Genomic DNA, 23792 nt, shown 5'->3' with positions numbered 1-23792 from the left:
GGTGTGCCATGCTTGTCTGTGGGGAAGGTATGAGTATGGATCAAGTTCTTTTGACCGTCTTTTAGATTCAACTGGATGACGGGGTTGCTTTGAGCTCTGAAGTCTGTGAATGTGTCAGACATTTGTTATTGCAAATCTAGGTGGTTATTTGGTTAAGGTTTAAGAAATAAAATTTTTCTGTTACATATACATGCAAATAACTGACAGTACAAATATTTCAATGTGAATATAAGGACATGTGCTTTTATACTTGCAGGATATGGGGGTAATTAAAAAAATTGTCTTACTGATAGCCAAAATTGATCTTCAATGTTAATATATGCGTATTTTAGATATGAATATACTGTCTTGTGAATAAGCTCTTATGCAGGAAAAAAGCTCAAAGTCTTCTGAAGTATTGACACTGATACCAACGCCATGTGTTTAAACTGCTGACTACACCTGCCTATGTGTAGCCATGAAACAGGTGCAATGAAAACCTATTCTGAGGAATATTAAATAAGTCAGTGGTTTAAATGAGTGTTTAGGAAGTAAAGTCGCCCATAGGACCACATGTTCAGTCTTTCTCCAAACATTTTCCATTTAGTTATAATCAAGTTCTGTACAGTTTGATTTTTTTTTTAGCTGGTTAGACAGCTACTTCTCACTTGAGAAGTGAGGATTTTTGCTGCAGATGCATGTAATAAAAGTAGCCCTTTCGAGATCCTTCGTGCTTTTCTTTTTACCACTAGATGGTAGTGTGTGCTGTTTAAAACATTTGAATGGCACTGTTCAGTGTGCATTCAGCCATTTATCCCAGGAATTGTTTTTCCTTCGTGGAAAGAAATCATTATTGTTAATCACTGTCACTTACATTGAAAGATGTACTCTATCCCCAAAGCTGAGCATTAGAGCGAAGATCTATTTTCTTCTTCATTTACCAGCTCTTCCAGTCAAAAGCATGCGTTGCATTCCCTTCATATGTTACAAAAAGAAAGGATGAATCTATCATTAAACCCCAGGTTTGATTTTTCTTCTGAAGTCTATGACTGAATTAATGCTGGGGGTGTGTGTTCACTTCATATTTTATTTATTTGCCATATTTGTAGAACGTCAGCAATGCTTGCTTTCTCTGAATTGTCTATTTGAACTTTTAAGCTCTGAGGGCAGACAGGTCCTTCGGCTGTGGAGTACTGCAGCACTTGGTACGACGTGATAATGATCTCAGTTGAGCTTTAGGTGCTATTATGATACGAGTACCATTAATAACTTATTTTCACTCACGAATCTGACACCCGAGTTACAATAACCAGCTGGGGGGTGGCTTAAGCCATTAGACCAGTAGCGGGTAGATGAATATTTTTCCATGGCTTTCATAATAGTAAGATGGCAGGCTGCGATTACCGGAATTTGTTGTTGGCGAATTTTGCTTTTTGTCTGCAAGTTTTTAAATAGATGTAACAGCAGATACCCATCCACATCCCTCAGGTGAGATTTCTGTAGCGGGGCTGGGGTTCTTGATGCAGAGGACACAGACAGATAGCTTCTCCTCAGAGAGGCAAGTGTCACCGCTCCTGTCAGGAAGCAAATCTGAGATCAAAGAATAAGGTTAAAAACGGCATTAGCTTGTCTGGAGGTTTTAACGCTAATTTAGCATTAAAAAGTTTCAGCTTGTTCATATATGTGACTTTTCTTTTAAGATACCATTTGTCTGAATTTTTGTGAAAACTGGTGTGAGAACACAGGCTTATGTCGCTTAGCACAACTGATCATGAAAATACGCTGTATCTAAGATGAGAGCTTATCTCTACAAAAAAGGCTTAAATCGTTCAAAACCGATTACAGAGTCTGAAGAAACTTCTAACAGAAGAGGAGGGAGAAGGCAAATGATTATCTCTTCACGTGGCATTTTTCTCCTTCTTGTTGTATCCTGCGAGATCTCATTAAAATTGGCTGAGACAAGTAATTCATCAGTTTAAAGTCTTTGATCTGTTGGAAAAAAAGGTCAGCAGTGCTAACTTAAGATAGGGTAACAGTGGTATCTCAAGGAGTGGGGCTGCTGCCTCAGCTGTAAACTTTGGGCAGTGCAGATCAGTGCTGACAGGTGATACAGCATTCCCAACTGTCAATATTAGTTTTTCAGAAGTTCATTACTTCACCAAAATGTTGATGCATTTTGGAATAAAAGATCTGTAAGGGTATTCTACTTTGAACACCATTTGCCATAATATTTGCTGTACCATATTTTAAATAATTTATTAATGCTGCTGAACAAGTGACCCGTCATAGCCTGCGTCAATGTTTATAGTCTGGTTACAAAATTCAGTCCTGTATTCGGCATAGTAATTTTTTCCAAGTGCACGCTAACACATATTATCTACAAAAATACGGCTAAAAATCTGTGCTCTAGAATACCAGATATTATGAAATGAAACAATTTTTTTTCAGTCTCTGGATAGACGATGCCTATCATCTATCCATAGTGACAAGATCACTATGTGTGATGAAATCTTGCTGTCTCCTCACTCACATCTGAGAATTTTCTTGTAACTGGAAAGGAGAATAGGCTTAGCCCCTCAGAGGCTTTCTCACGGTAAGAAGGAACTCCCATGTTTTGCCACCAGCTCTCATTCTTCACAGGAGCTCAAGTACATTTCACTAGTAGCCGCGTTTTGGTCTTGAGCAGGTCTCAGGTGAGAAAACAGGTTTTTGGCTGATTGTTCTTCCCACTTTTCAGACCTCATTCTTTCTTACGCAGCCCTGCAGGGGTAGAATATTTGGTTAGTATTTCGCCAGCTACTACCACCCAGCATCCTCTCACTCCTTACTGCCTTTTACTATTCTGCGTTATCCTTGCACTAGTATAGGACATTTGAGGTAGACGTGTGAATGTCACAGTAACTTTGTAAAAAAACTGTGACCTCTGAAGTTCACTTTTGTGTCTTCCTCTAGAAAGTGGTGCTACGTATACATATGTAAGAAAAGCGTTTGTCTGGGTTGGTTAGGTCAGACTAACCAGCTAAGCACGTTAGGTGAACTTTGTTCTTCTACGTAGGAATGTCTGACACAAGCAGCTCCTCCAGCGTAGCCAGGGAAGGTGCAATTGTCCTTTACGGCCTTTTGACACAAGGAAAAGAGAAAGGTTGTAAGAAAATGCATCTTTCAGGTCCAAAGTAAGGAGGAAAGGACATAGACACGGCTTTATGTGCCCTCTTTCACAAATTTTAAAGTCAAAACATGTTTGGTCTTGGCCCAGCAATAGGATGCCTTTGAAAAAAGTACAAAGAAAGGGTGAAGATTAGTTGCATCATTCCCTGGCAAGAGGAGATGCAACTGGCCAAGCACTGTTACGGCTTTTTTTTTTCTCCTAGGATTCCTTTCTGTTGTCTGTTGCAGAACATCAAGGGTTGGTTGGCACGTCCTCAAGGCAGATGAGAGAAATAACACGTACAGGACAGCGACTTTCGGCCGATTTTTAAGCGTTCGAGTAAAGGTTTTTTAATTCATCTGCTTCTTGCACAATATTCCGTGTCCTCTAAATCAAGACGTGCTGTTCCGTGCTCCAACCGTGCTGCAAAGCACAGCTGTGCATCTCCAGCAGGCCTTGCCCCGTCCCCTCGGCCCTGGGCTGCTGCCATTACCCCTGAGCGGACGGCCGCACTCGCCAGGCGTGTGCCCAACCTCAGCTGCTGGGTCACCTCGCCCCCCACCCGCCCCTGATCGCCCGGCGGCTGCTCGCGCCTCCCGTGCGCGTGCCGCCGCCCCACGGGCTGCCGCCCGACGACCCGCGGGCTGCCGCCCGCCCCGCCAGCCGCCCGCCCCGCCAGCCGCCCGCTGCCCTCACCCAAGATGGCGGAAGCAGCGCCTAGCTCGGGCAGGCCACCTGTTGCTGCGGCGGCGGCTTCCTATTGGCTCACACGGCGCCGTGCGCCCTGCGCGGGGGGGGGGCAGGAAGGCGCCGGTCGAACCGGCGCGGGGGTTAAGGAAACAAAAGGGGCGGGGGAGGGGGGGCGGTAAGTTTTGTGTGCGCGCGCCAAGGCGGGGGGGAGCGGGGCAAAACCGCCGCCGGCGCGAGGCGCTCGACGTTACCTCAGCGGCCGCCGGGCCCCGCCCCGCGGGGGCTCCGCTCGCCCCCGGCCATGGAGAGCGGCGGCGGCGGCGGGAGGGGCCCGGCGGTGCAGGAGGAGCCGCCGCTCCAGCAGCCGCTGCCGCCCGGGGAAGCAGGGGAGGAGGCGCTGCTGCCGCCCGAGGCCGAGACGGACTGGAGCTTCGTTGACGGCGAGATGGAGGCGGTGGCGCTGCGGGACCTGCCCACCGCCACCATCGCCTGCAACCTAGACCCGCGCGTCTTCCAGGACGGCCCGTGCCGGGTGAGCGCGGCGGGCAGGCCCGCCCCACGTCGGGGGGCCGCGGGCAGGGCCGCGGGCCGGCTCCCTCTGCCGGCGAGGAGCCGCCGCTCGGCTCGGCCGGCTCCCGCCCGCCAGGGCCGCCGCCGCCGCCGCCCGGGGCTGCTCGTGTGGGGAGCCGCGGCGGGGGCGGGCGCTGCGGGCCGGCGCCGTGCGGTGGCGGGGGAGCGAGAGGCAGGGGGCAGCCCTCCTCCGCCCGGGTCTCGGCGGGCGCCTTGGTCTCCGTAGCCGCCCCCTCCCTTAGGAGGCGGGGGGGGCCGAGGCTGTAGGGCTCTGCGTCCCCGCCCGCTCTCCTGACATGAAGCGAGTGTCGGGAGGCGCGGTGGCTCTGCCCCGGCTGGCCGGCCCCTCCGCGGGCGCGGTGTGTAAAGTCTTCTCTCGGGTCCCTGTCCTCGGGTCTGATCCAGAGGCTCAGTCCGGCGGATCCGCTGACCTGAACCCGCAGGTCGGGGCGAAGAGGTGCGTGGACCAGAAGGGGGGGAAAAAAAAAACTGCCCTCGACCACTCTGTGCAGAGGGTTGCGGTGATGGTTTAGCGAGGAACAGCAGTTTGCTGATGCACCCGAAGGCGTTTGGTGAGACACGAGGCGGAAGGCAGCGTTTGGAGACCTGGGAGCGTGGCAGGCAGGCAGGCGGTTGGTGGGCAGGGGTCCGGGTGGGCGCAGAAAGTGCCTGCCTACGGGCAAAGGGCTAGCACACACAGATCTGTAGCGCTTGTCTGAGTTGAGGACAGCTTTGTTTCAAAAATAATCACAATTGCCAACCGTTGTTCCAGAGCAGAGAAGGGTAACAGCAGCTGTCAGAGGAACACTGTAAACTGCAGCTCTAGGCGTAATAAGTGGATAGAAGTATTTCGGAATTGCTTCTCATTTGTGGCCCTCTTGATGAAGAAGGGATTCAAATCAATCTTAATTTTTCATCCTTCTTTTACTTGTCTCGGCCCTGGCCAGAATTAAAGAATGAGTGAAGCTAACTTTTCTCTTGGTTTTTATAGTAGGTTTTGCTGTCAAGCTCTTATTTTCTAGTGACTTTGATACTGAAGGAGATGTTTCTTTTTTAAACAGATTGAAATGAAATGAAATGGACTTGAAAAATTAGGCAATAACTGTACTGGTTTAACATCCTATTAAAATAATTGGCTGTCTCTTTGTGAAAAACAACTTAGAGTAACTTAGAGTTGTTGTAGTAGTAGTCCAACAGCTCAACCCTGCTAACAGTTACAATGCATTAAAAATGAGCTGGAAATAGGAGATGCAGCTACATTGCATTACAGTTACTTTCTAAGGTTATGTAGCTTCTAATGGCAATATACTTTCGTATGGCTTCGGGCACCTGCAGGTGTGATGGGAATGGCACCTTTATTGGGATTTATCCTATTTACTTTAATTCAAGTTCACTCCAAGCGTGCTTAGGAAAACACCTATGATCAGTTCTATATAGTATCATCGGTTGCATGTAGTAATAGTATTTTCTCAGATGGATTCTTGTGACCTGGAAATGCATGTTTTGAAACAGCGGTTAGATGGATGACAACGTAGACGCATAATCCTATGCAAGACCAGGAGGTATCTGAACACTTAAACGATTTTTCTGTCTTTCTGTTCTGATTCCAAAGAATCTCTGTCTCCAGACACTTAATTTAGATTGGGACAAAGTCTTATGTATCCTTACCATGACAATAAAAAATTGTTTTAACTACTTATTTTTTTCTTTCCAAGAGCTGCAGCAGGAAGGAATGCAGATTACTTAAAATAATAACAAATTAATTTGAGGTTAATCATCTCAGCATAAACTGTGTTATCTTAACCGTGGATGACAGCATGTACAGTTACTGCAGCATAGCTGTTGCTTTTAAAATTTAAATTCCTAAGGCAAAGAATGGAAGAATTATCTTGAACTTGAATAAATATGTGCATCCAAGAGGGAAGAAAGGTCTTTCTCAAAGTTTTGTAAATAACGCGAAATAAAAAAAAACAAGTTGACCTGGTGTTTTCTAAATGTGGTAGGTGCACACGGACTTTTAATAGATTGAAAAAAGCAGCTTAGGTTTTTGCTAACTGAATCTCAGCCATTGAAATACATAATTTAGCTTCAGTTAATACGGTTATAGAGATGGCAAGAGCTAACTCTTTAAAGCTGGAAATGTACGACTGCTGTGTAGGAAAACAGCAGATTCATGGACTGGATACATTTTTAATGTGTTCTGTTGGCCAAATGTCAGGCAGTTGCAAAGAGAGAAAAGGTGGGATGAGGCACTAAGGCTGGATCTCAAACTGGATGTGTGAAAGGTGGCTTCAGCATACTGCTGTTGGATGGTATGAAAAGGACAAGGTTATATTAAAAGTGGGGAAAAGACTAGAGGGTCTATGCATCCAGTTTTACCTTAGCATTTACTGATTCTGGTATCCAAGAAAATGAAGGTGTTTTGGTCTAGAGTGGCAACTTAGCATCCGAAAATGATTCCAAGATAATAATTTTAAAAGGCTACACTTTGTTAGGGAGTTAATTTTAAGAAAATTCACTTAAAAGGAATGAGTAAAGGTATTGTAAAATATCATATCGCCAAACATAGTATTTTATAAATATTCTATGAATTTTGGTGTGTGCAATGTGTTTTCTTCTGTTTTTGTGAACTTCCTAGTTTTTCCAGTGCATGTAACACTCCTAAAATACCTTGTCTACATAGTTAGTGTTTTTTTTCTCTTCAGCAGGCCCCTTAATAATCCTGGATTGCCCTATTTGGGGAGGGTTGATCCAATCAAAGGTGAGATAGGACAGCTAGGCGATGGCTGACAACAACTATTTCTATCTTGCCCTCCCCCTTCCCAAACAGTGATTTGCACTTGAAATTCTGGTTGTATGTTCTTGCTCTTCCTCTTTTTTTTTTTTAAATTCTTTTATTGAGGCGTTGATGTCACAGTTGAGAAACCTGAAGTTTTATTGAAGTGATCAATCTCTTAAAAATAGACCATCCTATCAAGTAAAGTAGTTGTTCTAGTAAATGACTGTTCTCTGCTTTATTCTCGTAAGAATGAATCTGACTTGCCTATATACCTTATGGCTAGTTTTTCGATGTCGGTTCCAAAATCATCCAGAGAATGCTTAAATACTTACTCTCAAGCTTTTCTAAAGCACAGTTGGAGGAATACCTATAGATTCTGCATCCTCTTTTGTTTTCACTGAAGTACAAGAAATTATCTTAAATGAAAACCCTTTATCTGGTCTTCAAGTTGGCTAATTACCTTGGAAAAATGCTGCTCTGATTTCCTGGAATGTCTTCTACCTCTAACCCCCAGCTTTTTGGTAGTTCTAATGTTGACTCTATGCTTGAGGAATTGTAATTCTTTCTTAGAGAAAAGCAGTATTTCTTCATACAACATGCAGATGAGTTTGATCTATTGGAACTGTATTCCTGTGTACTCATTAAAAAAAAAAAAAAGTGTCAGTAGCTAATTACCAGAGCCAGCAATTATGCTTTTGCGTATTTCCATCCTCCTCAACTGGTATTCAATTTTTAAGAGCCTTTTTATGTCAGTAGAGGACACTCGGGTTATTTTATAGAACTTGTACTGTCAAATGGCAAGTCCAGTAGGTAATACGCTTGCTCGTATCTTGTAATCCTGAAGGGATGTGGCATACTTCACTGATGACTTTAAAGTTCTGAGTACAGCCACAGGGGGGCTAAATAACTTCATTTATGCCCTGGTAGTCTCTTGCTAAGTAGGCTACCTAGGTCTGTTCTAACTGTCAGGTTTCCATTTCAGCTTAATTGTAGACAAGTATCACTCATTTAATTTGTGAAGAGTAAAAGAGGAACATGAAGAGTATCTAGAAAGAATTCAGCTTTGGGCTACTGAGAAAAGAATTGTTTTTTAGGGCTGAGAGATGAAAGACTTTTTGATGCAGCTAATTTTCCTTAGGAAGGGTTGAGTTCCTTAAATTACTTTAAAATATCTATAATTGCCTTAATCTGCGAAATCTTGTAAGTTACTGCAAACTAATGAATGTAGCAGAAGGTTTTCCATAATTAACAAAAACTTACATTCATAGATAACTCTTGAAAACAGGCTATTATATCACGATAATAGTTTTTCTCTGGAGCTTGCTAGGGAAAACTTCACTGAAAGCTGGATTTTTAAAGAAATTTAGGTTGATTGCTTTTAAGTGCACTAGAAGTAGGAGTGAGCCAGTCTCCTACAGTAGTCTGTGTCCTCACATAACCTCCAGTGGCAAGCAAAAGTAGAACTGGCTGTGAAACAGTGTCTGTGATTGATTATTTAAAAAAAAAAAAAAAAAAGAGAAAGATTATAATTGTGTTTGAAGATAAGGCCTAAATAAGGTCAGAAATCTCTGCAGCAGTATAACCAAGAAAAAAAGCAGTAATGGCAGGTGTATTGAATCTTGTTAATGATTATCATAGCTTTAAAATTCTACTCTTCCTTTAGTTTTATATAGTTTCAGTACAGAAAAACTTGTTTGTGAACTGATCTGAAAATAAAGCCATTGTTAAGTGAGCCGTGCTTTTAGAAATTTTTAATTGACTTACAGCCTACTGGAATAATCATGAGACGTTGAATGTATTTTTTAAATACTTAGAGAATTACTTCTACTTTACAAGAAGTTCATCAAATTTCTCAGGAGTATTTACAAAACTTTCTTTACAGAATAGTACTTGGGTTTTCTGGTAATCTCTTCCTGTCTCAGTCGCATGCCTCATTAATCCTTTTACTTAAAGTTTGTTAATCCTCTTGGATCACATTTAAAAAAAATATTTAAAAAGTAAATTTCAAAAAGGTGGGTGTTTTTACATGTTTATATTTTTATGACCACAGCTCTGTTTTTGGTGAAATGTTCCCTAATGGGAATGTAAAAGTTACTTAATAGCATCTGTACTTTTCTGCTTGTATTTTGGAGGTTTTCATTCTTTCTCTGCCAGTGTTTTTCTCAAATCATTTTTTTGTGATAATGTTTATAGTTCTTTTTATGCTATTGCTTTCCAGAAAAGCCCAGGGTTAAGATTGTTGTTCAAAATCATATCCCAATAACCTGTTTTTACACTGAACAGAAAAACAATTAAGGATGATTTAAAAAAAAAAAAAATTTGAAAAATCTTCCATTATGAAAATTTTTGCAATAAACCTTCTGAAAGTATTTAGCTTCTGTACTTTCAGATGATACAGATTTATTCTGCAGCTGTTAACAGGTTAAGGCAGACTTTTGGGTGACTTGAAGTCTGGAAGCCGTATAAATATAATGCTATGGCTGACGTAATAATCTTTGACATTACAATAGAGCATAATACCATGCTAATGCAGTTTTGTGGCTCCCGGGATGCATCCGGTCTGCCAAGTGCACAAGCAGAACTTGTTCGTGTCGCTGCATCTGAGGACAAACATGAACTCCTGAGAGTCGTCGGGATGCCGAACCTCAGCTTCTGAGGGTCTTTGGAAAAAATCCTTTTTGTCTCACAAGATGGCATACTTTATGAATAATATGAAGAGTTCTAACACTTTATACTGTATATGTATTCTGTATGGAAACCTTAGCAATAGTCATGAAGAGGTGAAATATCCAGAGAGAGCAAAGTTAGAGTATTTCTCACCTTGAAGACAAAAGTTATACACTTTATAGACTCAAAGTAAATAGAGATTTTAATGCTTGTAGTTTGCTTGGTGATGATGCTGTCCTGGTTTTTTTGTCCATTCTTTCTATCCTATGCCTTAATAAGAAAATGGAATTAAAATATGAATACTGTTGTACATATTATCGAGTATTAAAGTTGTATTCAATCTTAGTGTGTCTGTTTAGTTTAAGGATGGTATCTTCAGTCTTCTCACTTGAGTAGCTTTTTTTGGCCTGTGAGCCCAGAGTAGGTTTTCTAGCTGTTCCTTCCCAGTTCTCATATGGGATGCTGAGAGCTGATTTGAATAAATTTCAAATAAATAATTCAATAAAATTCAAATCACACAGGTGATTTGAGTAAGTTTTGAGCTTAATACTCTATTTTCAGCTGGGATAGAAGGATTTCTTGAAGGGCAATGAGGCTGGTGAGGGGTCTGGAGAACAAGTCTTATGAGGAGCGGCTGAGGGAACTGGGGTTGTTTAGCCTGGAGACAAGGAGGCTGAGGGGAGACCTCATCACTCTCTACAACTACCTGAGAGGAGGTCATAGCGAGGTGGGTGTCGGTCTCTTCCCCCAAGTAACTAGCGATAGGACGAGAAGAAATAGCCTCAAGTTGCGCCAGGGGAGGTTTAGATTGGATATTAGGAAAAATTTCTTTACTGAAAGAGTGGTGAAACATTGGAAGAGGCTGCCCAGGGGAGTGGTTGAGTCCCCATCCCTGGAAGTATTTAAAGGATGTGTAGATGAGGCGCTTAGGGACATGGTTTAGTGGGCATGGTGGTGTTGGGTTGACGGTTGGACTCGATGATCTTAGAGGTCTTTTCCAACCTCAATGATTCTATGATTCTGCCCCTCTACTCTGCTCTGGTGAGACCCCACCTGCAGTGCTGCGTCCAGCTCTGGAGCCCTCAGCATAAGGAAGACACGGACCTGTTGGAGCAGGTCCAGAAGAGGGCCACAAAAATGATCAGGGGGATGGAACACCTCTCCTATGAAGAAAGGCTGAGAGAGTTGGGGTTGTTCAGCCTAGAGAAGAGAAGGCTTTGGGGAGACCTTATTGCAGCCTATCAGTATTTCAAGGGGGCTTATAAAAAAGATGGCGGCAAACTTCTTAGCAGGGAGTGTTGCAACAGGACAGGGTGGAATGGCTTTAAACTAAAGGGGGGTAGATTTAGACTAGATCTAAGGAAGACATTTTTTATGCTGAGGGTGGTGAAACACTGGCCCAGGTTGCCCAGAGAGGTGGTGGATGCCCCATCCCTGGAAACATTCCAGGTCAGGTTGGAGGGAGCTCTGAGCAACCTGATCTAGTTGAAGATGTCCCTGCCCACAGCAGGGGGGTTGGACCAGATGACCTTTAGAGGTCCCTTCCAACCCAAACTATTCTATGATTCTATGATTTGAAGCGATTGTACAGTATAGCAGTATAAAATTTTTTGGTCAAGCACTGCTTGACTGCTTTTTTTCATATACTTGGACTTTGAGGCATTGAATAGTGATTTAGGTGGCTTCCCTTAACTGTTGTCCACATGTTAGTTATATTTCTTGTGAAAGTACAGATAATACCATGAAACTGTAGTAGAAAGGCTGATTTCACAAGGGGAGGGAGAATTATTTTCTTTTCTTTAGCTCTTTGTTGTGCTCAAGGCATTTCAGAGTGCATCATAACCAGCTGAAGCCTTGATAAAATAAGGTGCTAACAGAGAACCCTCACGCTGCAGCTTTGAGTATATTGGTCTTGTTAAGAGGAGGTATTTGAGAGCAGGTTCAGGTTTGTATCACACTTGGACCCTCTGTAGGTCTCCTAGGTCAGGTGAAAATAGTGAAATACTTATTTCTGTGTCAAAGATCCACTACTGGTTAAGTCCTTAAAGTGTGCTGATCATTCCATTCTTCAAGCAAACAATGCAAATACCTTTATAAGTAGAAATAAAATGGAAGCATATAATATTTATATAATATGCTAAGTCAAGTCATACATATGGGGTTAAAATAAGAGTAAGCAGCAGTCAAATTTATCATTGTTTAGAAACAATTTCAGTAATGCTGCACAAGATGGTTGTTGGGTGGCTTAAAAATACCTAAAAATAAAAACAAATATTGTAAAATTGTCATTAATAGCATAGATGTTGGAGATAGTAACAAAAAATATTTCCATATCATCCAATGCTCTAATCATTAGCTCAAAGTAATGAAAAAAGATCGTAGGCAAGATCTGTGCTACAAGATTAAGAGCTTTAATCTTCCTGGAGAATCAAATAGAAACTTGGAAGAACTTTGCCTGGTTTAAATCACTGTGCTCTGGTCACACCAGCAAGTTTAGTATACGTTAGAACTCTGTGGGGTGCATTTCTTTATATTCTTTGCTATCTGTCTTTTTTTAGGATCAAATTTAGCTTTGTTCTCCAGGAATACTGGCACATACATACCCGTGTAAAAAGAAAAATATGAAAATAACTACTGAATGTGAGATGTGGTACTAACTTGAAACTTATCCCAAACACCTCTCAATAACATAAGCATTGTAAAATGATTAAGATCAGCAATGACTGAACTGTCCTATGCAGAATAGGTTTAAAATGATAAAAATAGTCTTTTCGGCAGCAATCATACAGAAAGCTTAATTCTACAGCAGTTTGTTACTGAAATTGCTTATTCAGTTGGGCAAGTTTTAGTAAGCAATTTTTATAAACTTATAAGTAATACTGTCATTAATAAAGAATATGCTTTTTAGTGTCATAACTGAGTGTCAGAGAACTGAAAATGAGGAAAATAATTTAAAAATGGTTATACAAAGTTCATATATGGTACATTAAATAGAAATGACATTGTAGTTGGGGTTTTCTTCTTATATGTGTGAAAACATACCGGAGATCTGGATGTGTGGTTTTGTTTTTGTTGGTTTTTTTAATGGTATTCTAACAAAGATGTGCCACCTTCCTCAACTGGGATGTTGGGTAGTTTTAATTGGGATTGGTTTGGGTTTTTTTCCTCTTGCCCTAAGTATGACCAGGTCCAAAGCATGGTTATACACTTCAAATTTTTCATGGAGATGCTTCTCAAGTTAGTGAAGAAAAATTAAGCTTTTGTTGTTACTGTTGCTGTATCTTTTGGTAAACAATCCAAGAGCTGCTTTGACACCAATGTGGCAGGTAAAACTGTGAAAGAAGAGTTGGTGAAGCTAGTTAATGTACCAAGTCATAAAAAAGTAAGATAATTCAGAAGCCTTGCTTTTCACTGAGACTTCAACCCGGTGAAACAAAAGTCCCACAACTATGACATGGAGACTGTGGGTGGTTTTTTGAAGTTTGGGGTTTTTTTCCCTCGAGACTTGATACAGCTGATTGTAGAAGTATCTGAGGGATGGACCCAGCTGAAGCTCTTGTAAGTAACATAAGGACTTCACTCTCTCTGTGACAAGAGGTTTCTAGACACCTCTGGCCTAAAAGCAACTAGGAATGACTTTATAATTCGTTACAATTTTTTCCATTCAGATGGCCAGAACCTGCCCCTACCCCCCAAGGGAAACTATTTTTTAAGTCTGAAGACATCATTCGTGCAGTATGAATTGTTGTAACCTGGCATTTATGAAGGATTTTCAGGCTTGGCGTAAAAAAAAAAAAAAGACTCGGGCTCCATCAAATTCTACCAAAAAAGTTTGAAGTTTAAAGGATTGTAATTTCCATGAGAGAGGGGAGGTGTGGGAGTGAGCCACTGTGTGCAATGTTTGTACTCTTATTTTTCTCATAGAATGTGAGAATATGCTGGAAATGCATTAGTGAAGATGAAATACTTGCTGTCTTCAATGAACCTGAAGTTGGGACTGAAGTCTAAAATATGATTTTTTTAAAAATTTACTTTTTGTGTGCATAATGCATAATTAAACTGTGGAAGTCATTGTCCTAGAATGTTTGGGAGTCCAGGAGCCTAATATTAAAAAAGGGGTGGGACTGATTCATGAGTAGTATCTGTCAAGCACAGTGGTTAGGGTATAACTTAACCCTCAGTTTGTGAAATGCTATTGCCAGATGGGAGAAGAGTAGTCTATATGTACCTGGGTTTATACCTTTTGTCTCTTCCTCCAAGCATTTGTTACTGCCAGAGATACCTAGAATGGCTTTCTTCTTTTCATTAACTGTATGAGTCATTATTTATTACTGGTCCTACTCATAAAAGCAGAACTATCAATACTCATAGTGTGTGCAGTGGATTTCATTTATTAAAATGTAAACTCATTGTCCAAGATAAACTTTCCTCTTCACTTTCCAGATTTTCAGATAGTTCAGAAGTTAATAGTTGGATTTGAATTGTTTTTCCTTTTTGAGGTTTTCTTTTTTGGAGTTATTTTGATGTTGGCTGACTTCCTGGAAGGAAAACACACTCTTAGCTATTGAGCTGGGAGCACATTGCAAACCTAATGAGTTGGATTTTAGTTACCTGTTGTTCCTGAAGCACAAAAGGTATTATGAAAATGCAACACACACACTGTGAACACCATAAACTGTGAGACAGTATCTCTCTTTGATGCAACAGTGGTTTTAGGAGCGGTAAATGTGACCAAACTGCCCTATTACGAGAGTGAAGTAGGAGTGAGTTGAAAGTATTGCGATTAGTTTTTCCTGTCTCTATTCAGCCCGGCTGAAGGGTGTTTCTGATGGGATAAACTTGAGTCATTTGGCAGGCAACTGGCAAGGAGAAGAATAAGGTGCTTTTGGCACTTCTCTCCTGGAAGCTACGTTGCAGTTGCCCTATTGAGAAGCTGCAGAGAGCTTTCTTGACGTACACATAGAAACTGCCATAAAAGCTTAATGCTGTAATAGGTGTATGTCCAGTCTTTTAGCTGTAAGTATGCTGGATTGCATGTTGGCTTTGAGTGGAGATTATGGTGAGATGAGGATTGTTTGATAAATGGATTGATATATATGTGTGTCTGTATCTTGCTCTTTAAAAAAAAAATAAGAAAATCTTGGTATCTTTAAAAAAAAAAAGTCAGACTGACTTTTAGATGCTGTATGGGCGAGTAAAACAAAATCACTTTTCTTTCATTGACAGAATACCATTCTGGACGCTTCTGTGAAGGTTTGGGCCTGCTTTCAAAACTAGGGACTGTCTGGATGAAAAGGCCTCTTAAGAATCAGAATACTTTCCAAATAAAAACTGGCTGAAAGGCATGGAGAATTGTTTCTCTTTTTCCTAGAGGTACCGTTTCCTTTCTCTGTAGAGATAGGAAGCCAGGGTAGCTGAGCTGGTGAACTGCCAGAAGACACAAGCTGTATTGTTATAATAAATTATTTTTTTCCTCTTTCCGGTTTTTGTAGGTGAAGAAGCCGTTCATAATCCATATAGTTAAATAAAATACATCTGTGGGCTTCTAGTGAAAATATGAGAAAGGGAGGGTGTAACCCCACAAATGTAGATAATATATGTTATAAAATGTGTTAAGAACAACTCCCATCTCTGGTATTTCTTTATAGAATTCTGATAATTATTCAGGGCTGGTGGCTTTGCTAGGAAGCTGCAGAACTAATACGTGCATTACTATAGAAAACCGAGGCTACTTTTAGTCCTGCTTTTTGTCAAAAAGTGGGAATATGTATGTTGCAGACTGGTTTGCCCAGTTCAGGGAGGAGGATGAAATTAAATATGGGCAAAAGAAGAAAAGATGAGATAAGACCTAAAATGTATATTTCTTGCAGGTTGTGATATTAAATAGTAGGAGGTATTTTCTTGTGTCAAGCAGAACATACATACTTGTGAAGTATTGTGGAGAAAGCTTATGTGCGTGGCTTGTGTAAGCGAGAGGGAATCAATGGGAACTTGTGAGTGGTATTTGTCCAACTTCTGAGGCATGTGGACGCTTCTTTGCAGGATGGATTTTTTTTTTTACTCAATTTCCTGTAGTTAGACTACTTGGCACTTTGGCCACATCGCATCAAGCTGATAGTAAAGATCGGTTGGCTAATGGAAACAGTGATTAAGGGCTTGAATTTTCCTGAGGCTCCGGGGTGACAGTGAAACAGCTGCTGTTGTAGGCAGTGGAAAGTATGAATAACTCTTGCCTGGGGTTGTATAACCAAAAGAATAATCGGATCAGAGACTAGGTTAAATCATTGTGACTTCTATTAAAAACGCTGTTAGCCCATGTGTTCACGCCTCATTACAGCATATAATTTAAGGACACTAAATAGAGCCCACCTATTAGGCATGAGTAGATAAAGTCTTCACATCAGGAGTTGGATATTTTTCTCTTGAGAAAGGAGTGGGGGAGGTCATTTGCCTGAAAGGTGTATAATAACTTTGAACACATTCTAAAGTTTTTTTTCTTTGGTATATGCCAAGCAAACTTTAAAAGCAATTTTAGTAACCTAGCCCATAGCAGGTTAAATGCAGTAATTCTTCACAGGAGATGATTTCAGGAGAGATTGTTCCTTAATTAACGACTTGAGATGCAGCTAGTCTCTTGTTTCTTCCTTAGTAAGGTGCCAAAATAAAACTCTGTTCTTATCAATATTAGGCTGCAATGATGAAGTTTTCATCTCCCCTGCTGAAAAAAGTGAAAACCAAAAATTTCTATAGGAAGGGTGGGGGAAGCAGAAGATAGAATGAAATGCAGAACTGTATTGGTTTTCAGCAATGTTAACTGAAGCGTAAGTTCATAAACAAAAAATGTTGCCTTGAATATTCAAGAAGTTATAATGGTTTCAGGAGTTATTTTCCAATACTGATCTTTTTTCCCCTTTGATTAAAACAGATGTGTGTTTGCCGTCTAAACAAAGAAATTAAATGCATCCTGAAAGCCCTACTGTTAAGTACCTCAAAAGCTTTACATGCCAGTGTTTTTTGTTACCAGTAGTGTTTCAACAGCAAAATTACCCTGAGGCATCTCTGATTAGGTCAGATGGTCATATGTCTATTTTGCTGGGTTTTTTTAATGCCAAGGTATTGCCGCTAGCAGTTGAAGTAATTCAGCCCTTGTGTTGCTACTGTGTGGCTGCTGCAATGAAAGGGTTAGTTACGTAGGAAGCTTCACAAACTTTGCAGACGGTTAGGCCATTTGACCGTTAAAAAGCTGTAATTGATTATATTGTAGTATGTTTGCAAATACAGGTTATATAGCTTATCACAGTATCTAGTATGTCACTAACTTAACATGCTTGAGAAAATCACAGTATTAGATATTAACCTTACTAAAATTGCATGTGATTTAGGATAAAATCTAGACTCTTCTGCGGCTCCTTTTGTTATCTTTATTAGTATATTTTTAAAATGCTTTTGAAATTTCTAGATGCGCTTAGTGTGTTCTTAGAAGTACAATAACTAACTGAAATTATATTCTTCTTCTGCTACCCACCCAGAACATTCTTTAAAAATCTTTTGAAACTATCTTCCATTCTTCCTTCCCTGACTCCAGTGGAAAATTTCATTCTTTAAAGTTCACAAAAATACCAGCCTGCTTCTGAACAACTACTGTGGTTTTCTGAAGACTCCTGTGTTAGAGTATAATTTTTTTTTCCCTTGACTTTTGTTTTTCCCTTGGTCACAGAGAATGTATCAGGAGAGTGGTCAGAAGATGAACACTGTAACTTTTACTTGCCTGTGATAGTATCTTTCATACTTAAGTTAAACAAATACTGTTGTCACGCTGTAAAGAACTAGTCATTAAAAAAGCCTGAAAACACATGCTGTTTTTATACCGTTTAGTCCTTATCTTCCAACTTTGCACTCCCTCAAGTAGTAGTTTTGGCATAATACAGTTGCATTTTTTAATGATAGTAAATAGTTAATTGCAGAAGTATTTTTCATTAAATTTCATCAAGATTATGGCCATATCTTCACTCAGTATGACAGTTCATGTACCTGTCATAGCTGAAAAAACACTGTAACAATTTAGAAAAATGCTTTGGGGACAACTCCTGCTTTACTTTTCGGAAATGACAGCTAAAGATCAAAAGAAAAATAAAAATCACTAAAATACACATTCATGCTGCAAGTTTAAAAAAAAAAAAAGCCAAGGTAATATCTAGGTTTAGTTTCACCTGTTACCCAGTTTATCCTTTAAAAGGCAGTTATCTTAGGTAAAACTTGGCACACGTATGGAGAGTGAATTTTAAATATAAGCTGTATTAAGTGCACCAGAATGATAGCTGACAGCATGCAGCAAAGTATGTTTGCATGAGCAGAAATGCCCCAAGCTCCCACTGTGCTTTCAGAAAACAGAAGCAGCAGAACTGAAAGTGAGAGGAGGAGGTGACTCCTGTCGTGTGATGAGGGAAGTGTTGATGAGTTAGGCTACTGTGGAAGCATCCTGGCAACACCGGCCTTGCAATCTTGGACGAGGCCGTTCTTTCTGAGCAGCTGCTCTGCACTCTAGTGCCCTTATCACTAAGGCAGGGACTCGCAGGGCTTTTGAAGGCTCTGAAGTGGGCCAAGTAGATAACAAGGCTGCAACTGGATAGCTGCTGTGGGTTGTGAGTTGCTTCTAATAGCACGGTTCACAGTTTCTAAGAAACGCACCTTAGAATTATCATCAGATTTTGCAGCATTCCTGGCATTAGGTTATATGTATGCACGAGCTTGTCCAGTGTTGTCAAACTATCATTGCATTCTGGTGTGAATAAACTGGGTTTCTGTGAGAGTGTTGTCCCTTTGTCTCTTATGTTTGTTCCTTCCCGTCTGAAAATGCCAAGCATACTCTTAAAGCTGATGACAATTCTGAGATCTGTGCATGTTCAATGGAAACAAAATTGAAATTGCCAGCTTCTTTCTTGGGAACCTCTGAAGAGCTGCCTTCTAGATACTGTAAATGACAGCAAATTTTAATTTGCTAGCTGAAAATAATAATACCCACTATATTACCTACTATAATAAGCCTCTGACTCCATGGACGATGCAGTCCTGAAGGTGTGTTTGAAGCCTGAAAGATATACAAAATGTTTGCTGGTCAAAGTGAATTAACCAGTATAAAATTATGTGCAGCTGCTTAATTCTTACGCACTGCTGTGAGTGCATTTTTCCCCTCCATAATGCACAGGTGTTACAGAATACCACACTGATTTTGAAGCTTTTATCTCTGAAAGTGTTCTGAACCAGTTTTTTATTTAATAGTGGACTTTTGTTAAATTAAGAATATTTTAGTGACTGTCTTGTAGATTCCTGTAGAAGAAGCCAGTGCAGGAAGTAAATGGAAATACTGAACAGTCAAGCCCCATTGTAATTTGCAATACAGGGGCGATGAAGAAGAGTCTTGTATGACATAGCTGGGACCTGAGTTGATGCTATTTAGAGAGTCCTTTGGTCTGGGAAACAGATGATGACACTGGTGTCTATTTTTTGAGGGGTGTTTCTTTCCCACAGTTAATCAGCTATTAAAGTTATTTGTAGTAGATCCATTCTTTCAAATGCCATGGTGAGTAATGAAACAGAAGGCATGTGATGCTTCAAAAAGTAAAGTCTAATATCACTTCTAAATAAATAGATTTAAAAAATCCTAGATTATAGGAGAACCAGATGGATTGATAAGAATTAGCTTCTGATCACTTAGTGGTTGATCGTAAATTGGAAAGTAGAAGTTACTTAAATCTGTGTATCTGTGCTGTCTTTGCTTCCGCATCTCCCTTTCCTAGACTAAACCTGGTTTAAACTCCCGCAGCCCAGTGTTTGGGACCTACAGTTTAACCGTAATTATTAGGAGGGCAGTTGCCCCGTCATCTTATCCTTAAAAATTGCCCAAGTATAAGCTTTGAGTACGAGGTAAAGGATCCTGTGAAAGCCAAGTAACAGGAGATCAAAAGCCAGCTGCAACACTTCAGTGCTTCAAAACTGCAATGCAATACAGCCACTTACAGATAAGCTATCAGCAGTTTGCACTAATGTAGTCCAAAAGCTGAGGTGGTGTCAGCAGAGGAGCCGAGGTCCCTTTCAGGCCCCTGCGCACCAGGGCAGCTCCCTGGCAGGAGAACCTGCTGCTTGTGGCACTGAGGAATTGGCACAGTGCTGGGAACAGTTACGCTGAGCAGTGGTGTTGGCTTGGAAGGTCAGCCGCGTTCTTTCTGAACAGTTGGACATATCTAATAGGAGTAAAGGCTAGGAAGACTGAGAAGTTAGCTGTGTGACAGACCATGAGGGTTTGGGGGGAAATAGTAGTTGGATCTATAAATCTAAAACGAAAGAATGACCATAAGCAAATCAAGTGCTGAAAAGTCTTAATGTGTCAACCCAACCAGGTCGCCTTAAATCTTGAAGTGAATAATCTTATTTTTTTTAATAGATTGGATGTGGGACACCGAAGTTTACTACTGAACAGACAGATCTGATTATATTTATTTTATAGTATATTGGAGCCTCATCCATACTAGACAGAAAAGGAATTGCTGTAATTACTACATTCTGCAGTTGTGTTTAATTACAGACGAAACAGTGTGCAGTAGAGCAATTTAAAAGAGAATTGTTCCCAGTTTAGCAGTGTGGGGTGGTTTGGTTGGGTTTTGTTCCTCTCCCCTATAAGGAAGAACATACCCTGGAAAGTTTTGTTATTGCAAGCTGATTTATATTTAATGTAACTGGTAGTTTCCGAGCCTCAAAACAGGCAGTTGACTCTTTCTGGTAGTTGACAATGTAGCTTCTCTTGTAAATTCACAAGACCATGGTTTCTTAAGGGAACTGCTGGTAAGATTTTTTTGTGTTTGTTTCCTCCTCATTTCTTTTTTTCCAGTGTACTTAATCTTTTCATGTATTTGCACATTACTGTTAAATCTCTCTTCCCCACCTTTCCCACCTCCCTCTCCCCTTGCGTGTTTTAAGTATCATTTTTTTGCTGGCTGTTCTGGTTAGTACTTTGCATTGCATATTGTCTTATTTGAAGACTGTGTAATTCTTTTACATTTTTGCAAAAACCTTGTTGTAACATTTAGGTTGCATAATGTAGAACTGGAAATGCTTGTTGTAAGCTCTTTTTTGCTCTGCTTGGCAGGTTTGAAATGTCAGCTAAAATTTTCTGAGTTGGCTTTAGAAACAACCAAGGTAGTGCTTTCCTTAGAGGCTGTCAGAATCAAGTGACTTTGAGAAGAAGTGACCAGTCTGGTGGTTAAAAATACATTGTTTATGAAACTCTGACTCCTAAAAGAGTATCTGTTAATCATGCACAAACTGTTTTTATGAAGAACACTTGAGCACATTAGTGTGTTTTCCTCATACTCAAACTTGTGAAATAAAACACTTCACCTCCAAGCTTTTTACAGAAGTAGTTCAGTCAAAACCCAATTCATCTGGAAAAAATGATAAGCCCTAACTGTTCACATGGGAAAGATGTCTTTATTTCTGTAGGCTAAGTATACAATAGTAGTCTTTCCTTTGACTAGGTCGTTATTGTTGCAGTAACTTAATGAAGTTCCTCAGAAATACCTTGGAGAGTGGCATTAATAGCAAACAGACTAAGAATAGCTCTTGGGCGCTCTGGGCAGCGCCCTGAAGGGAGCTGTCTGCCTTTCTTCCTTGGCCGGAGAAAAGGCTTCATGGTTGTATTTTCCAAAACAGGGTTTGGGGGACTACGAGAACAAGTAAACAAGAAATTTGAAAGCAGTAGGGAAACGTGAGAAATTACATCCATGTTTAATATCGCATGGAAACGTCTTGATGATTTAACCTTCACTGGGAAATAGGAACAATTTTATAACACTGAAAACCTATTTTGATAGCGCTGTTTTACTTATATGTGTGATAACCTATGTTTCTAAAATTGGTAAAAATGAATAGAGCATAGAGTGTAGACACTTTAAGTAATTTCAAATGGGGGCTTAATGGAAGTCCAGCAGAACTTGCCTGAAGCAAGGACTGTAAAGCTCTCATCAAAATGAAATTTGTAAGTCAGATTCAAGCCATGAGAAATGTGAGCGGTGCTTTGTCAGACTGTCTGGGAAGGGAGGAATTGGGTAATCGATTGCCCTTTTAAGCAGGAAAGAATGTCTGGTGAGAGAAATCAACCTGTTACCCTTTGAATTGCACAGAGGCAGCAACCCAGATATAAATAATGTTAAATAATGTTATGTGTAGTTTCACTATACCCAGAGCTTATCTGCATACCAAACAAAATTAAGTTCCCTTAAATTTCTTAATGAAAATGGGAGGAATGAGGGTCCTGGGAACTACTTTGAAGACTCATTTGTTTAAGTAGTACCCTCCTGACTCGGGCTTGGTCCGACAGAGGGTAACCAGAACTTTGATCAAGTACTGAAGTTGGCCTCACTGGTGTGTGCTGTGTTGAACTGACACCACAAGGGATTTTTAGAAACCAGCTGGGCAAGTAGTTTCAGGGAACTTGTAATTATTTCACAGTCCCTCTATGTAAACAAACTCTTTGTAGTGTTAGGACTTCCAAGAAAAGAACAAACTTTTAATAGATGATGCAAGTATTCAGAGGCTCTTTCTAAATTTCCTTACCAAAAAAAAAAAAAAAAAAAAAAAAAAAAATCCTGTTTCCTAGGGCATCTAAGGCTGGAGTTCTAGTAAATGGGGATATATAGGAAACGGAGTGAAAAATTTGCATACATTTTGGTTTTTTTCATAATATTTTTTGGGGAAAATAAGCATTTAGATTTCTTTTCAAAATTTTTAAACAAAAACAAATTGTACACCCCCTTACCTCCCCCATCTCCAACCTACCCTCTTTCCCAGTTTCTCAAGACTTCTGTCTCAGAGGATTTGGCAGAGAAGGTTTCCTCAGAGATGCTCCTCTTAAGAGGCTGAGTAAATTTCTTGCCATGTGGAACATCGTTTTCACCTAAATCTTGAATCAGGCCAGTGTTTATAATTATCACCTTTTTATAAAGAAGCATGAGGAATTGTTTGGGAATCTCCAATTCTGTTTATGAGTGTGTCTGTAGATTTGGGATTCAAATGTATATACTTGACTGTTCATTTTCTCTTCCCACATACACACTGATACAGGGTAAGCGTCCCGCTATTTAAACACAGTAGCCCTTTCTGGGTTAATGGCAAGGGCATTAGATCTGCTGACAGCTCTGCTCTTTGAAGCTTCTTTTTGCAGGAACTGTTTGTATTTTCACTGGAGCCTAACAGGCCCTGGCTTTCGAGGTTGCCACAAAGTCAAATTGTTGTAACCTGTCCTCATAGTCTTACCTTCAGTTGTATTAAACAGGTAACTTTGTATTTATTTATAGTTTCAGGGGTTTTGTAGTATCATTTTGGCAGCAACAGCTAAAAAGTGATAAATCCCTTCTAAGAGGAGCTTACAGATAAGGACTTGATCCTCCTTTCATTTAGGAAAGTGGCAATGTTATGGCATTAACTTTAACTGGGAACAGAATCAAGATGTAAAATAGTGATGTCAGGATCAGGACAGGCAAGAGAGGATAAAAAGGACTATTAAAGGATGTACTAAATCTAGTTGCATGTCGAAGTAGAACTGTGTGTAAGCCTGGAGTAACTTGTTTAGGAAAACAAGCGTGTGCATGTTTGCCGTGATGGCAGTTATTCTGGGTATAGGCGTGCTTGAGTTAACAAAATCATATTTGATAGAATGAAGTCACTAAAACATGTTGTTTGCTTTTAAAGAGAGTCTCAAAGATTAACATTTAGAAACTAGACAATGAGAATATACTACTTTACATACTGTGCAGACTTGGTGAAATGTTTTCCAGGAAAGTTGAGTACACCCATGAATCACTTATGGAAAACCCAGTGGAATGAATTAGTCAAAGAAATATTTGAGTGACCACCCTTTGCCTTCTGCTATCAGGAAATACTGCAGCTTTCCATGATTTTATACAA

General features: G+C 40.4%; 1 protein-coding gene and 1 long non-coding RNA gene across 3 annotated transcripts in view; one reads left to right on the top strand and one right to left on the bottom strand.

The window, feature by feature from the left end:
• Positions 1-2216: 2216 nt before the first annotated feature.
• On the bottom strand, positions 2217-4131 carry LOC143167790 (uncharacterized). Of its 2 annotated transcripts, none has more exons than XR_012996599.1 (2): positions 4069-4131; positions 2217-2739 (listed from the first exon to the last, which is right to left on the bottom strand). It is a non-coding gene; the product is annotated as an uncharacterized LOC143167790 (long non-coding RNA). The 2 variants fall into 2 exon arrangements; XR_012996598.1 differs by lacking the exon at positions 4069-4131 and adding an exon at positions 2996-3080.
• The window catches only part of RCAN1 (regulator of calcineurin 1), a 43430-nt gene continuing 23717 nt past the window's right edge, over positions 4080-23792 (top strand). Inside the window, exon 1 of the mRNA XM_076353623.1 lies at positions 4080-4349. Coding sequence (XP_076209738.1) covers positions 4119-4349 — 231 coding nt within the window. The 5' untranslated portion in view covers positions 4080-4118. The remainder of the gene's footprint in view (positions 4350-23792) is intronic.

Source organism: Aptenodytes patagonicus, chromosome 1 (assembly GCF_965638725.1).
Source record: "Aptenodytes patagonicus chromosome 1, bAptPat1.pri.cur, whole genome shotgun sequence".
Taxonomy (NCBI): domain Eukaryota; kingdom Metazoa; phylum Chordata; class Aves; order Sphenisciformes; family Spheniscidae; genus Aptenodytes; species Aptenodytes patagonicus.
Note: the sequence above shows the minus strand (reverse complement) of the source record. Positions and strands in the feature narration are given on the sequence as shown.